We start from the raw sequence: 15,434 nt of genomic DNA on the forward strand, positions 1-15,434 counted from the left end.
TTTCCTGTTATTGAAAAAAATTCTTTAATCGTTTAAGCACATTTTAGGACCCACATATATTCCAGGTGTGTTGTTTCCCTTGACATTAAAACAGCAGAGCGGGGCATGACTATCAGAGAAACCTATTAGAGCTTCCCTTTGTGTCATATAGACACATAAAATAAATGAATTAAATTAAGTGGATAGACAGCCCTGGGCAGACTGGTAATACTGTGTGAATTTAGCAAAGGGAACGGTTGTTCCTAATGGGACTTAAGCAGACTTACACATGGAGCTGTAGGCTAGACAGGCCATTTGTGAATGGAAGACTATAACATTTCCTTGATCATGGGTGTTAAGGGGATGATGACTTTTTAACCATGAAAGTAAATGTAATTGGTGTGAAATGTTCATAAGCTTCTAGCCAAATATAACTGAATAATGGGCAGTAAACCTAAGCATTATTTGAAATTTTTTTTAAATGTTTGCTAAATTCTGGTTAGGAACAAAGGGAGAAGATTGTACTGAGATCCTAAAAACAGCCCAGTCCTGTACCATAGGGTTCTTACCAACCCTAAAGGCAGGGTGCCCACATTTCTTTCCCCTCTTGGTCACTGCTTTCACGACCCCAGACAGTGAAGGTGTGATAAAACTCTGGTATGTGTGAAGGAGAGCCTTCTTACCACCAATCATGACTGGAATAGGTGTTTTCTGTCCTTCGTCCCGCAAGGATTCTTTTTGCCATCTGTTGAGCATTTGCATGGTTATTTGCAAGTGTGGGATCTGTGGGCTTATTTGAAACTAAGAAAGAATGTAGCACTGATGCACAGTCTTACTAGGATTGCATTCATTACAAGGAATGCTTTCCACTTTTCCTGGTTCCTTTAAGAGCACCGTTTCTATTTAAACTTACAATTCTTACAGCCAGAGCTCAGGAGGAGCTTTTAGGAAAACCCTTTACAAATACTTAATTACCTCCCCTCCCTTGAGGCTCTAATCATGAAGTAAGCAGACAAATAATCAGACTGACTCTCTCCTGGTGGCTGGTACCTGACCTCTGTCCGAGAGGTGACAAGGTCCATCCTCCGCATGGAAGGGAGAACTGACTAAGGCCAGGAGGAGGAACGGTCCTGGCCCTAAAGTTGTGGTGACCTCAGGAATTCATATGTGGAGAGGGGCAGGGGTTATAATCAGATGCAAACTAGATACAAACTGACTACATTTTAAAGCAAATAGTTGGGTTTTTGTTTTTTTGAGTGAAGTATTACTTCTTATCTTCTCACTAAAGCCTGGAATATTTACACTGGACTATAACATTCGAAATATGCATTGCAGTTCCCTAGGGGGACCGGTAACCTGCACTTCCTTTAAAATGCAGCCTTTCCCAACTACCCTTACCTGATGCCTGTCAGCCTCATATGCTGCTTTCCCTGCTAGACATCATTGTGCATTTGTAGCCTCCATTAGAGGAGCCTGGTGTTGATTATTCCTGTCGTGTTCAGTGTGAGTGGATGACGGCATAAATGAAGCTGCCCTTACAATTAAAATTATATTGTAACTGCTTGAGGGTACACATTATAATTTCTATTTCTTTTGGGTTCACCTCTTACTAAAGGTACACATATTCATCCATTTTCATTTTCTCTCTTTCTCTGCTTCTCTTTCTTTCTCTCTGTACTTACCTCTCCCTCTCCCTCCCTCCCCCTCTTCTTCCCCTCTGTACTCATACACATACACATGTATATACACACATATGTATATTTATCTCTCTATATACACACACACACACACACAAAGATATATCAGTTTCTCTCTCTCTCTTATTGCACACATGTATGTAGGTATAAGATAGACACACCACTGAATGAGGACCCAAACCACCCTGCACACCCACTAATCTGATGGGTCTTTTCTTGGCAGTGACAAACAAGAAACCCACACAGGCATCCATTACGAAGGTCAAACAGTTTGAAGGCTCCACGTCATTCGTGCGGAGATCACAGTGGATGCTTGAGCAGCTTCGCCAGGTTAATGGCATCGATCCTAATCGGGTGAGTGAACTGTCCAGGGCTGAGCGAAAGGTGTTCTTTTCACACAATGACTCTCTCATTGACCTTGGCAGGGTGATGGTTGTCTGAGTCATTTTTAACAAGACTGTTTCTCTATTTCAGTTATGTGGCCAAGACTTTTTGATTCCTGTGCCCTTCTTATGGGAAATTATAAATCTCTTCATCATGTTTGATGGAGGCACTTAAGGGGATGAATGTTGAAGAAGTGCTACTCCAGTAATATGTTTATCAGCCAAGTGCAAAGAGCAGAGTTCAGATAATCACATCTGTGATTATCAATATGAAAAACCATGTTCATCGAAGCTCCATTTATCTCCTAATGCCACCAGCGATGAGGTTTATTTACCAAAAATCAAATAAATGAACTGTACCTTAAAAATGATGTATTAGGATTCCCTTGGATTTAATAAGAAACATTTCATGGTAGAGTTATGTATTCCAAGTAAATTCCCTTTACTCACACACTCACCATAAAATACATCAATAATGAGGAAAAAGAAAATGTAAAATGTAACTACATACTAAAATAGTAAGGGGTAATCTTTCCCTACCAAAGGTTAGGGACAAGATTAATACTGTTCAGTGCCAAGAACCTACAGGAATCCTTTTTCGAGTAATTGGGAAGGCAATGCATAGTCTGAATTCTGACACAAGTTGATATGCAGTTAAGCTAAAGGGACTTCTGTGCTCTTAACTTCCTGGGGACATCTAAAAATACCATGAGATTTGAGGTCTGCTTGATAAAGAGAGAAAGATACTCTCTGTGCACCTAGGTGCTAATAAAGATGAGTCTTGTGATTAGGACAAAAGTCTTTGAAAGGTGTTTTAGCCTTTATGAGTCTCTTAACCTGGTAAACTAGAAGCAGCAGTTTTTATAGCTTGAGATCAGTCATTATTTCACTGTCTTTTCCAGGATTCTGCAGAGTTTGATTTGTTGTTTGAAAATGCTTTTGACCAGTGGGTAGCCAGCACGGCCTCAGAAAAATGCACCTTCTTCCAGATCCTCCACCACACCTGCCAGCGCTACCTCACAGACAGGAAGCCAGAGTTTATTAACTGCCAGTCCAAAATCATGGGAGGTGAGTGGGCGTTTGTATGACATCACTCATTCTGTTTCCTTAGACTCACTTTTACATAAAGAGTTAGGTGTTCAGCAGCATAATTAAAGACCAGAAAAAAAGAATCAAGAAGCTCAGAGCTGCACTGCATGAGGACCATTCTGGGAGTTCATTGTATGCTAATCTAGACACAGTGGTATGTTTTCACTCTTGTCCAAAAGCTGATCTTTTAAAAGGAATTCACTCCTTAGCTAAAATTATTTGTACTATGAGAACAAACCTGTCCCTTTGTTAGAAAAACCTTTCCGTTTGGTTTCTTCACTACCATTTCGTCGCAGAACACTCTTCTGGGTTGCTTTTTCCTAGTATTTCTCAAGATATTTTACAAATATTGATATGACCGTTCCTACAGATATAGTTCCTTTCTTTCAAATAGCACCTAGTCTCACATTTATTCCTTGAATGGCAGACAGAGCTGAAGTAGGATGAGTGCTGTAAGCCAGCCTTAAGGAACGAGTACCAGCATTGGCAAGTTAATGAGAAACACTTAGAGGGTGCTTAGCACATTTCTTTTAGGTGGCATTTCTTTTTAGAGACTTGAAACCATGCTAAAAATATAAAGCCTTGCCAGTCACTATGGGAGTTGAGGAAGAGTGTGTATATTATTGGTCTTTTCACTGACCTGTTCTCCTGGTTTTGAAAGCATCTTTTTTAAAGTGTACCAACTTTGGGCTTCCCTGGTGGCACAGTGGTTGAGAGTCCGCCTGCCGATGCAGGGGACGCGGGTTCGTGCCCCGGTCCGGGAAGATCCCACATGCCGCGGAGCAGCTGGGCCTGTGAGTCATGGCCGCTGAGCCTGCGCGTCCGGAGCCTGTGCTCCGCAGTGGGAGAGGCCGCAACAGTGAGAGGCCCGCTTACTGCAAAAAAAAAAAAAAAAAAAAAAAAAAGTACCAACTTTGTCTTAATCAAATGTAAGTGAAGGTCACGATAGAGACATTACATCTTCCCCTTGGGCTGTATTTATCTTTCATATGAACACGAGGCAGAATCCATTGTTCTGTCCCAACAGCTGCTATGCACACTCTCATTTTGCCATTAGTCTGCTAGATATTGTGGGAGAAAATGCTGTCAATACTTCATTATTTGCCACTGAAGTGTTAGTGTGCCTCTTAAAAAGGAAGTTGCTCACATCATATGAACCTTGAAAGGTCTCTCTTAGACGCTGATAAAGACTTCTGTTGTCATTTCTCTGTTTAGTCCTAGAGAAATATGAGGTGATGAGTGCATATTTTCTTCAAAGTAGCTACATCCTATGGTACAAAAGTGAAAAAAATATTAGATATAGATGTTGAAAGGAAAGGAAATATCAAACATTAACCTCTTACTGTTTGGAAAACATAATGAGACTCTATCATGTCTGTGCCACCAGCGTTGTTCAAATGAATCCTGCTTTGAAAATCCAGCCTTAACAGACTTGGCCAAAGGTTAAAGCACCCAGGCTGAGGACCACAGATGGTCACATTTTCAGGGAATGGAAGATTGGCCAGGCAACCCCAGCTTTCCCTCATTCTTCCTTAGGATCTTCTCTGGTATCCTAGAATCACATTTGTTTCTTGATCTTAAGTTCCTGCATTTTCCCCATCGGTATCAGTACCGTCAGTAGCTTGCCTGGCTGCCCCCTAAGCAGAGTCTCCTCTAAAAACCAGTGTGACATGTGGATTTGAAATTTCTGTTGCTCTTGGAGACAGACTTTCTCCCGATCACTCCACTCCTCCAGGTTCCATCCTGGGAACAGAGGGCATCAGAAGCAGAGGCGGTTCCATGGGGACGACTGCATTTCCTCAGAGTGGAAATATGAGGCGGAAGCAAGGGGGCGTAGACTCACTCCTCCGTCCCCATGAGGGAAACAAGCCGCCCCCTTTCTGCAAAGGTTAGGGAGAGCTCTGGGAACTCTCCCCTAAGGGACGGCGCTAGGTAGCCCTCTTCTCTGTTGTCTCTGAAGCTCTCATTTCTTCCCTCAGAACAGGCCCTTTCATTCCTTCAGTCACTCTTAGCTCATCATCCAACCACACAACATGTAAGTACTAAGTACCTACTATGAGCTAGTCACTTTGTTACGGCCTCGATGTGGAGAATCATTCTATGTTTGGTCCCTTAATAGACCCTAATTGCCACTACCCAAACCCCAGACTGGCAGGTCCCTAACTGCCTTTCAATATGCATTACCCTCTTGAATATCCTCAGACCTTTCCACACATTCCCACCCAGCTGCTTCTGTCATTGGCCCAGTCTTTCGATGTCTTCCACTGCCCTATGAACCCCAAATTATGCTGAGTTGAGACAAGAATCTATATATCCACTGTTAAATTGTGGGTATGTATAGTGCGTAAAACTAAAGATTGATTTCCTGTTGTAAGAAAAAGAGTAAGTTGAGACCAAGTGCCAGAATTGGCTCTGCCTTCTGTGACCTAAGATGTGTCTCTCATCTTCCTTAGACCTCAGTTTTCCCTGGTGTAACATATGGGGGTTAGACTAGATGATATCTACAATCTGTCAGGTCTATCGTTTGAGAATCTGTAATTCATAAGTTATAGCTTTATTGTGTAGGTTAGTCACTTCTTAATTTAAGAATCAAATAAAAGATTTAGTGCTGTTAAATATTGCCCAGTTCTAGATTCCCAGGGAAGGCCAAAAAGTTTGAATTAGACACGTTGTAATTTGTTGGCACCACAAGCATCCTTAATGAGTACAGCCTGTCTTATTTAAACAGTTGCCTATCCTTGATAACAGTTGTACCAACACACCCTAGTTAATTAGCATGCTGATTGGTCTTCCTTGCTGCCAGGTATCACAATTCAGAGACTTAAAAAAAATTGTGTAGTTTTCAGGTCACTACATTCTGACCCTTTTAACTTTTAGGGTACCTACCCCATCTTCAGCAAATGAGATCTATTCCAAATTTCACAAAATCTTTTGGTTTGTCCTTACGGCATGGGCCATAAGTGCTAGACACAAATTGTTTTCCATGCTGTGAAATGTAATAGATTTTGTAATTTTAGAGAACTGATGCTGATGTTGGTGTGCTGTCCTCCATCAGGTTCTGTACATATGTTATCTCATTTAGTTTTTACAGCAGCCTTTGGAAATACAATTTATTATCTCCATTTTACTGAGAAGGAAACAGGATCAGAGAGGTAATCAAACAGCTTGCCAAGGATCGTATAGCCTTTGTCCTCAAGTGGCAGGGCTGAGACTCAAACACAGGCCCTCGCCACTCTAAAACAATCGTTTTTGGGGTCACTGAGTGGCACGCTCCAGAGAACACCATTGATATTGTCTTTGGTATGAATGGTGCCCCCTGGAGTTGTGCAGGAATTTGGGGATATATTTTAGCCAGCACATTCCTAGGTATTAAAAAAGGGAGCTGGGCTTCCCTGGTGGCGCAGTGGTTGCGAGTCCGCCTGCCGATGCGGGGGACGCGGGTTCGTGCCCCGGTCCGGGAGGATCCCACGTGCCGCGGAGCGGCTGGGCCCGTGAGCCGTGGCCGCTGAGCCTGTGCGTCCGGAGCCTGTGCTCCGCAGCGGGAGAGGCCGCAGCAGTGAGAGGCCCGCGTACCACACACACAAAAAAATAAATAAATAAATAAATAAATAAATAAAAAATAAAAAAGGGAGCTAAGAGGAGAGGGCCAGAGATTATGAGCAGTTTTAACTCTTTTCCTACTTTTATTGAAGTATACGATTAAGATAATATGATGGAATCATCCTGGACCTTTAAAATCATTTTGCTTTTTGTTTTTTCTTTGTTTTGTTCATAAGAATTTCAATATATTAAAGAGATGAAAGTGAGGCTATTTTAGTCAATGGGGAAGATGCTGGAGTCCTGGCCACTCACCAGACCTCTTAGATATTTTGTTTCTGATCTAACCCCCATCATTGGGAAAACTGAAGCCCAGTGGTTTTGAAGGACAAATCTGATTCCCACTGAACCATAGTTTTTGTTTTTGTTTTTGTTTTAATCTATTTATTTTTGGCTGTGATGGGTCTTCATTGCTGAGTGTGGGCTTTCTCTAGTTGTGGCAAGCAGGGGCTCCTCTTCGTTGCGGTGTGCAGGCTTCTCATTGCGGCGGCTTCTCTTATTGCGGAGCACAGGCTCTAGGCGTGCGCGGGCTTCAGTAGTTGTGGCACATGGGCTCAGTAGTTGTGGCTCGTGGGCTCGAGAGCACAGGCTCAGAGTTTGGCACACGGGCTTAGCTGCTCCGTGGGACATGGGATCTTTCCGGACCAGGGCTCGAACCCATGCCCCTTGCCTTGGCAGGCGGATTCTTAACCACTGCGCCACCAGGGAAGTCCCCCAGTTTGTTTAATACCAGTTCAAATAGGATTATCATTTAAGCATCTACAATTTCATGAAGTTCTTCTCATATTTATTGATTGTGTATATTCCATATGGCCAGGTTTTTCTTCTTGGGGAAAGTCAGTTACACAGAAATAAATTCTTTGGTTTGAAATTCTCTCCTCCAAACATGGTATTTCCTTATCTCCAGAGGATAGACTGGGGAGCTTTGATCTTCTGGTGCTGGTTACAGGATCCAGGAGATATGGCCAAAGTCTACAGTTGTGAAGACTCCCATAAATTGAAAAGAGAGCAGGATGCTCTAAGCAGGTGTGAAGCAGAAAGCGTTGGTTTCTTCTGCCTTAGTCAGCATCTTTTCAGCCATCTTCTTCTCTGCAGGGTTGGAGGACTTTGTCCTCAAGCCTTGGTCATTCCTGACCTCCACCCTACCTCTCTCGTAGTTCTCAAGGCCAGTCACCTTTAGAAATACAAAGCCATTCACTCAGTTGCTGGGTCCCTAAGCTACCAAGTAACCTGCAGAGAAGGAAGGCAGAGGTGTGGAGCAGTCTGGCTGCTGGAATATCACATAGCATCAGGAGCAACAGGGCCCTGAAGGTGAAGTCTTGGGTTCATATAGGTCATACTTACTTTTTCTAAGATGGTAGTTTTTTTCTGTCTATAGTAAGCAGAGATGATATAAATGATATACTGTTATATGTGTGATAACACATTTGTACTACAAAGATGCCTTGAAGGAGTTAATCACACATGTAGAACTTCAGACTCTAGAAGAGAGACTTGCTTTCAACTATTTCAAGAGAAACATGGTCTGCCCCAAGTGGTAGCATCAGTTTACTTATAATGGACCTGTCATATTAAGTCAAGGTCTCAAGGGGGACTTTGTTTTGCTCTCTTCATGCTTCTTAACAAAATGTGAGCAAATCCCTCATAGTTCCCCATGGCTATTTTATTTACACTGACCTTCTGTAGTGATTACCGTCGGCCTATTATTTTTATGCCTAATTCTGTGAACTAAGGAAATCTGTAATGGTGTTGGCAACTTCTGTGTTAGAACCACAGAATAAATGCTTTGAAACCTATTTTCTTTTTTAGTAAGTGCGGCAAATTATTTGCAGGAAAAAAAGTAATTTATTCCTCAAGGCAAGGTTCTGTTTAACCTGAAGCATGTCCTAGCATTTTCCTTGAATTCTGAGTCCAAACACCCTTGGCTACCTCATTCAATTACCTCTCACTCTTTCATCTGTTCTATGTGGGTCATCCTTTAGGGGGGCCCCACCTACATTGTTCGAGGCCCAGTTGGTTCCTTAAGCTACCTGCCGACAACCAAGTAGGCACCTTTGCCAACTTTACTTACGTTCCTGGAGGGACATCAGATGTAAACAGATATGAAACAATATGATACACCAAGGTGATGGCTGAGCTGCATTTTAAGGGATGGTTAACAGTTGACAGACACACAAGGGCAGGATGAAATGAGTTCTCTCTTATCGCAACAGTTAATCTAGACAGTTTTATTTCAACGTTATCTATATTCAGAATTTGGAACGTGACAGATTGTTTTTCCACGAAACAGGCTATTTTGCAGGGCCATGTATTTTTATCATCATCAAAGGGTATTTCTTAAGCATTGTCTGTCTATGTGCAGACCTTCAGATGATGGTATAAAGCCCAGACTTCTGAGCTCTTTTAGAATTCCAGGGACACAGATGTCTCTGATGTCTGCTTCATAGCAGGCTGGCCCTCATTTGCCCCTCCTGATTGGTATGCTAAAGAAGAACCAGATTGCTTTACTTTGGATTCCCCTGGGGTGGTACAGAATCTCAGGATTCAGACTGTGACTTTGTATTGTACTTTTCTCCCAAACAGTGAAGGGGTATATCCCTGGGCAAGGTGTGCGAATATTTCACCTTGTGAGTGCCCCAGGCATGGGCATGTGTAAGGTGAGGTAACAGACAGATGACACAAAGAGCACATGTATGCATCCTAACAGGGCTCTTACAAAAAAAAAAAAAAATGATCAATATGGTTTTTAATCCAAATATATTAATATAGTGCTCTAGTAGAATCTATAACATTTGCCATAATTTTTACACTTCTTCCTCGTGTTTTACTGTTTTCTGTCATTGAATAATGGCTTTGTGGGATGTGAACTTCACTCTCTTACACATGCTCCGACCACAGGCACACCACAAAGAGTTGCTTATTTCTCAAGAATAAATTCACGTGTAATTTTGCCCCTACCACTCAAACTTCAACATACGCGGGGATGCGTGCAAACACACGCTAGTTATTATAATTCACGTACCGAGTTAAATCGTATTAAAACCACCATATTGTTGCTCTTGATGACATGTAGATGGGGAGCAGGCCAGGCTGCTTAGCTGATTCACTGTTATGAGAGGGTCAGGAAGTGTTTCTAATAGTTCTTTAGATCTAGAGGAATCCATGTCATAGTTCCTCCAGTGAGTTTTTGTTACCCCTGAGGAAATAACAAAGTAGCAAACTTCAGTTATCCTGTACCATGATACAAACAAGGAAAGTGGTATATGAGGAACTTGCCTGAGGTCCCACAGCTAAATAAGGGCTGTAGCTAGTCCCTCAGTCAAGGCCTCTCAATTATTCCCCAACCATTCAGTGGGGACCAGGAATTCCAAGTTCCCTCAATAAGCACAGGTCTTCCTTTCCTTGTATTGATTCAGTCAAGCAGAAGAGGAGATAACTCCAATTTAACAAGATATTTATGAGGCTAAAATTAAAAATTCTGTTTGAAAGTTCTCTCTAGATGTCTGTTAATGATATTAATTGTATACACATGCAGACTTACCTACCACTGTCCCATCACTCCGTCCTCTTCATGGCAGCCCATACCATCCTTTCCTAGACAGGGTGATATTTTATTTAAGACTCGCTTTATAGAAACTTTTTGGAGAGAGCAAGAAATTAAGAATAGAAATCAAAAATTATGCATCAATAAAAATAATGGTACAAATATTTAAACTATACAATTGGAAAAGCCCAGTTTGGGGGATTTTTTTGCTTTGGTTATTGGAATCCCACCAGTGTAACTACTATGTCAAACACAAGTTTGATATATACTGTGCTACACAAAGTACTAACAACCATCTGACACTGGCTGAGCGTTCTTCGAAGCAGGACATTGTAGCAGAAGCTATGAGGTGTTTCTTGATCTGAATCTTTTATGTCTGTATGTTTAAAATTTAGGATGACATTACCAATCGTTATGTTGGGCATTTTGTGTGCTTTCTCCTATTTTCTGATAGTCATTCTATTCAATACTTCACCGTATTCCCAAAAGGTGAATTAAAAGCAGATGCTTTTATTTTCAGTAAGGAAATTGGAATAACCAAGGACTAGTTCCTATGGTCCCATCCAGTTCTATGCATGATATAAATGACTAGTAACTAAAGAAAAATTGGGTCACAGATGTGATTTTCTCTTTTTCATTGCTCATTGGCTGTAAGCCACACAGAAATGCATGCTGTGAAACAGCTGGTGGGTTATGGTTAGTCATGTTGAGCCAGAGTGACTTTGTGCATTAAGTGCTTTGTGAATCATCTCTCTCCACCAAAATCTTGAACCAAACCAAAGCTACATAAAGGGGACTTCTGAGGTATCATTTATTGGCATGACAAGGATCATTTTCCCATGGTTAAACAATCTGCAGTAGACGAGAGCCACTTCTACTTTCAGAATCAACCAGAACACATAATTGCACAACTTGATAAAGTGAAAAGAGCACAGACTAGATTCACTTACCCCTGTTTCTGATGGCATCACTCATTAGCTCTGTAACCTTCTCTAAGCTGCTTAACTTACACTCAGCCTCTCTGTATCATGGATAGCAACATACACCTTGAAGGAATGGTGTGGGGATTAAAATGAATTTTAAAATATTCAATCTGATGGGACTTTTGCAAAGTGCCAGTACATGTCTGAATATCCTATTAAAAATTATTATATGCCTATTCATAATATTACATGATTTCTTCTAGGATATTTATCAAAAGCCCTTTCCTATGAAAGAAGTAAGAAAATATTAAACTTTCCTAATCCACGTTGGCCATAAGAATTGCAAAAAAAAAATTTAGTAATTTCGTTGTTCAAGTGGGAAGGATCTGAGCTATATTATAGACATTTCAGATGTCTGGAATGCTGAGTTGTTTGCCTGGTTTATAGAATGCTGAATGTGTGCATTTTATGTTTGACATTTATAGAATGCATGTGTTACTGCTGCCTTTACCAAAACAACGTTTAAAATGTATTGAGTGACACTGTACCAGAGATCAGGGCACATAATTCAGATCTTCTTGTAGGAAAGAAAAAACTTAAAACATGTTTTCTGAACTTTATAAGAGAATAGAAATGGTTTTTTTTACCACCAGCATATCTTCAACCTAGAATATTTGAGTCCAGTTCTCTTTATACAGCCCCAAAAGGAGACACATGGATCAGAGGTAAAATTGTTTAATATTGTTAGACAGGAAGTGGTATTTCCAAAACAGACATAAAAGGCATGCTGCATGATTCCCATACTTCTAGATTTAGAGACAAATACAATTTTTAAAAGAATTTGGGAGACAAGTTTGCCAACCAGTTTTCTATGTAAGATGTTAAAAAAAAAATCTTCATATCCAGCATCACCAGTTTCACAAAAGAAAGTTTACTTTAATACTAAAAGATACAAAGGACATAAGGGCTAGTCCTTAAATTAGAAACATTTACCTATATGAAAAACTTACAACATCTGGTCCTTATCTTTCTTAGTTCATATAGACCCATAGAAACTCCATCATTGACTGGCATTTAAAAGTTGTTGCTCTGCTGTAACACAGAAGCATCAAGAACTAAAATTACTTGGGATTTTAGTGAAGGGAAGCTGTAAATTCACAAGAACAGTAACTGGTTCTAAAAATGGTCATTTAGTGATTTGTCAAATTCATTCCCACTTCTGGGGGAACCCACTCAGAGCACACACCTTTTGGACAGCAGAACAGACCATCTTCAGGGTTGAAGGCCATAGTCCTATTCCTTCCCTGGAACAGAGGTAAGGAACTTGTGCATAGTACCTGAGAAACTACCCAGGAATGTGAGATTTCTGAAACCTTTAGTGAAGGAGTAAATGAAATGATGGCCTTTTTTTCTCACATTATATCCTAGGCTTTTAAAAATTTCAGCCTTGTAGCTGATCATCAAAATAAGACTAAGCTGCTAAATTTATCATAAGTAGTTATTTGAAATTTGGACATTGATATAAATCTGAATGTGGAGACTTCAGATTTATAAGACCAAACATTTTTCACCCTTCTACTTGCAATATGCCTACCCAGGGTTGGGTTTATTAGGTGTCCTGCAAAAAGCAAAAGCATTAGGATTGGCAAATTTAGGAAGCAAAAGTAGAAGATGCACAGTTAAATTTGAATTTTAGATAACAATGGATAATTTTTTAGAATAAGTATATTCCATGCAATATTTGAGATAACTAAAAAATTATCCATTGTTTTTCTAAAGTTCAAATTTTATAGAGTGTCCTATATTTTATAGGACAATGCTGGCCAATTATTAGGACTTTAAGATACATTGAGATGGAAATCTCCCAGGCATAATGTTAGGTTAGCCGTTCAAAGATACAGAGAAAAATATGAGACAGACAGCTAAAGAAGGACTATTAGAAGAACTGAGAGTATTCATGTCTTATTGTGGCTATTCTACACAGAAAAATGCTGTGAAATGCAAATTAAAGTATTAATAAGTATAACAATTCCACTAAAGCTGTTTTGTTACCAAACATGAGATTCCTGGTTACTTTTGCACAGGGAAGAAAGCTCAGTGTTGAGTCTGAATGTCTTTGGCTTGGTTTTGAGGAGTTAGTTTCTTGCAAGAGCAGTGAAAGGAGCCTGCCATTGACTCTTGGGGACACCAACAGACCAAAGGCTCTCATTTATGGAGAAAGAGTAAGAAGTTCTAGGGTCTCAAGAACTAGAAGCAGCTGCCACTTTAAGAATTTAGCCTCCTGTCTGACCAGTCTGAGGGTTTTCTCAGTAATGGGAGTGACTGGTCTAACAAGGATCCCATGTCACACCCTGTAGCTTGCCTACAAGCTTTGGCTTATCTTTATACATCACACTGACCATCTGTAGCCTCCTCTCACTGTCAGGTAAATGAACATGGAAGATAACCCTGGCTTAGCTTTTGGCTGGTTGGTTTGATTTGGTTTTTGTTCTAGCTTCATATAACATCCAAAGGTGATGCTACTATAGGTTCCATTTACCATTCAGTGGGTCCCACCTATGAAAGGGGAAGAATGTCTTCAGTATTTTCTAACTGTGAGAGCACATTCAGCACAAACACTTCAACTGCAAGACTTGAGTGACAGGAAGGCAATAAAGTAAGTATATCATTATATTGAGGTAAAATACATGTTTTAGGAAAAGAATGAGGACAAGTCTTCCTTGGCCTAGGGATTTGTTTACTTTGTCTAACTTTTGAGTGGTTAAATTGTGAGGTGACAAATGTGTGCCTTTTCAACTTAGTGGATGCTGTTAGTGGGAAAGCAACTATTTGTTTTTCTTTTATTTAAATTCATAGTCCATGCCAAAAAGACAGTAGTAGGAAAGACTCAGAGTATTTCTGAGTTTAGATACCTAAGCAGAAGCTGATTATTTTTACTTTGAGAAAATCTAAATCGTCATAATCACTCATAATGCTATGCCCTATAGAAAAGAACTTTCAAGTGGATTCAATATCCCCCTCATTGAACCTGATCGAGAACATTCTGGTCAGGATCAGCTTCATGTCCCTTATAACCCAGAGAATTAAACAGGACAGAGTATGATGGGTAAAAGTCAGGAGCATTCCATGCTTCACATATAAATATTGCACCAGATCTAATCTCCTTGTGATTATGTATACTATTATATATTATAAGAGGTTGAGACTTACAGAGGGGAAAAAAAAGATGTTTTTTTCCTACAAGGTCAGAGTAGATTCACACATCTGTGATAAAAGCCAAAAGCCTGTCCTGATGGTTGGGTTCTAGTAATGTTAGGTTTCTTAGACACCAGGTGAAGGAGAGAAAAAACACTTGTAATTTTAAGGAAGTCTTTATAGTGTTAGTATAGAATCCCTATGTATCTTCCTTAAGCTTCTGACTTTCAAACTTGAATAAGACAGAAAATATTATAATTGTTTAAAGGTTTACATCATTTAAAAGTGAATTGTTCATCTTAGAGTTAAAATATATTTTTTCTATCCACAGTATGTTTACCATCTTGGCCATTTGTGTTAGTTTCCTAGTGATGCTGTACCAAATTATCACAAACTTAGTGGCTTAAAACAACACAAATTTATTATCTTCTAGTTCTGGAGGGCAGAAGTCTGGAGTGGGTCTTCAGGCAGTGTTCTTTCTGGAGGCTCTAGGGAAGAGTTTGTTTCCGTGCCTTTTCCACCTTCTAGAGGCTGCTTGTATTCCATGGTGTGTGGCCTGTTTCTCCATCTTCAGAGTCCCCAGTGTAGCATCTTCAAATCTCTCTTTGGCTTTTACACTCCTGCCTCCCTCTTATAAAGACCCTTGTGATTATATTGGGTCGACACAGGTAATTCAGGATAATCTTACCATCTGAAGACCCTTAAGCACAGCTGCAAAGTCCCTTTTACCATGTAAGGTAACATATTCACAGGTTACAGGAATTAGGATGTGGGCATCTTTGAGAAGCTGGTGTTCTGCCTACCATACCATTTTTCTAAGAGCTATAATGTACACGATTGTATAATACTGTCCTACATTTGTTTTCCTTTCATAAGATACACTTTTAAATACTACCTGTAGACTGTATTACTTGTACTAATCTATTATAATTTAAGACATTTAGAAACACCTAAACTTTTTAGAAAAGCCCAGTACTTAAGTAGCTGAAAGGGCTTGCCATGTGCTAGATTATCCAGTAGTTCCTTA

At 40.2% G+C, this 15,434-nt stretch overlaps 1 protein-coding gene across 4 annotated transcripts in view; it reads left to right on the top strand.

The window, feature by feature from the left end:
- STXBP6 (syntaxin binding protein 6) overlaps positions 1 to 15,434 on the top strand; it is a 253,495-nt gene that overhangs the window by 194,317 nt on the left and 43,744 nt on the right. For 3 of the 4 annotated variants that reach the window (XM_059058501.2, XM_067028639.1, XM_067028640.1), the window contains 2 exons: positions 1,900 to 2,030; positions 2,962 to 3,127. The exons of the other annotated variant lie outside the window; for it this stretch is intronic. In XM_059058501.2, coding sequence (XP_058914484.1) covers positions 1,900 to 2,030; positions 2,962 to 3,127 — 297 coding nt within the window. The remainder of the gene's footprint in view (positions 1 to 1,899; positions 2,031 to 2,961; positions 3,128 to 15,434) is intronic. 4 annotated transcript variants of the gene reach the window in all.

This window comes from Kogia breviceps, chromosome 3 (assembly GCF_026419965.1).
Source record: "Kogia breviceps isolate mKogBre1 chromosome 3, mKogBre1 haplotype 1, whole genome shotgun sequence".
NCBI lineage: Eukaryota > Metazoa > Chordata > Mammalia > Artiodactyla > Physeteridae > Kogia > Kogia breviceps.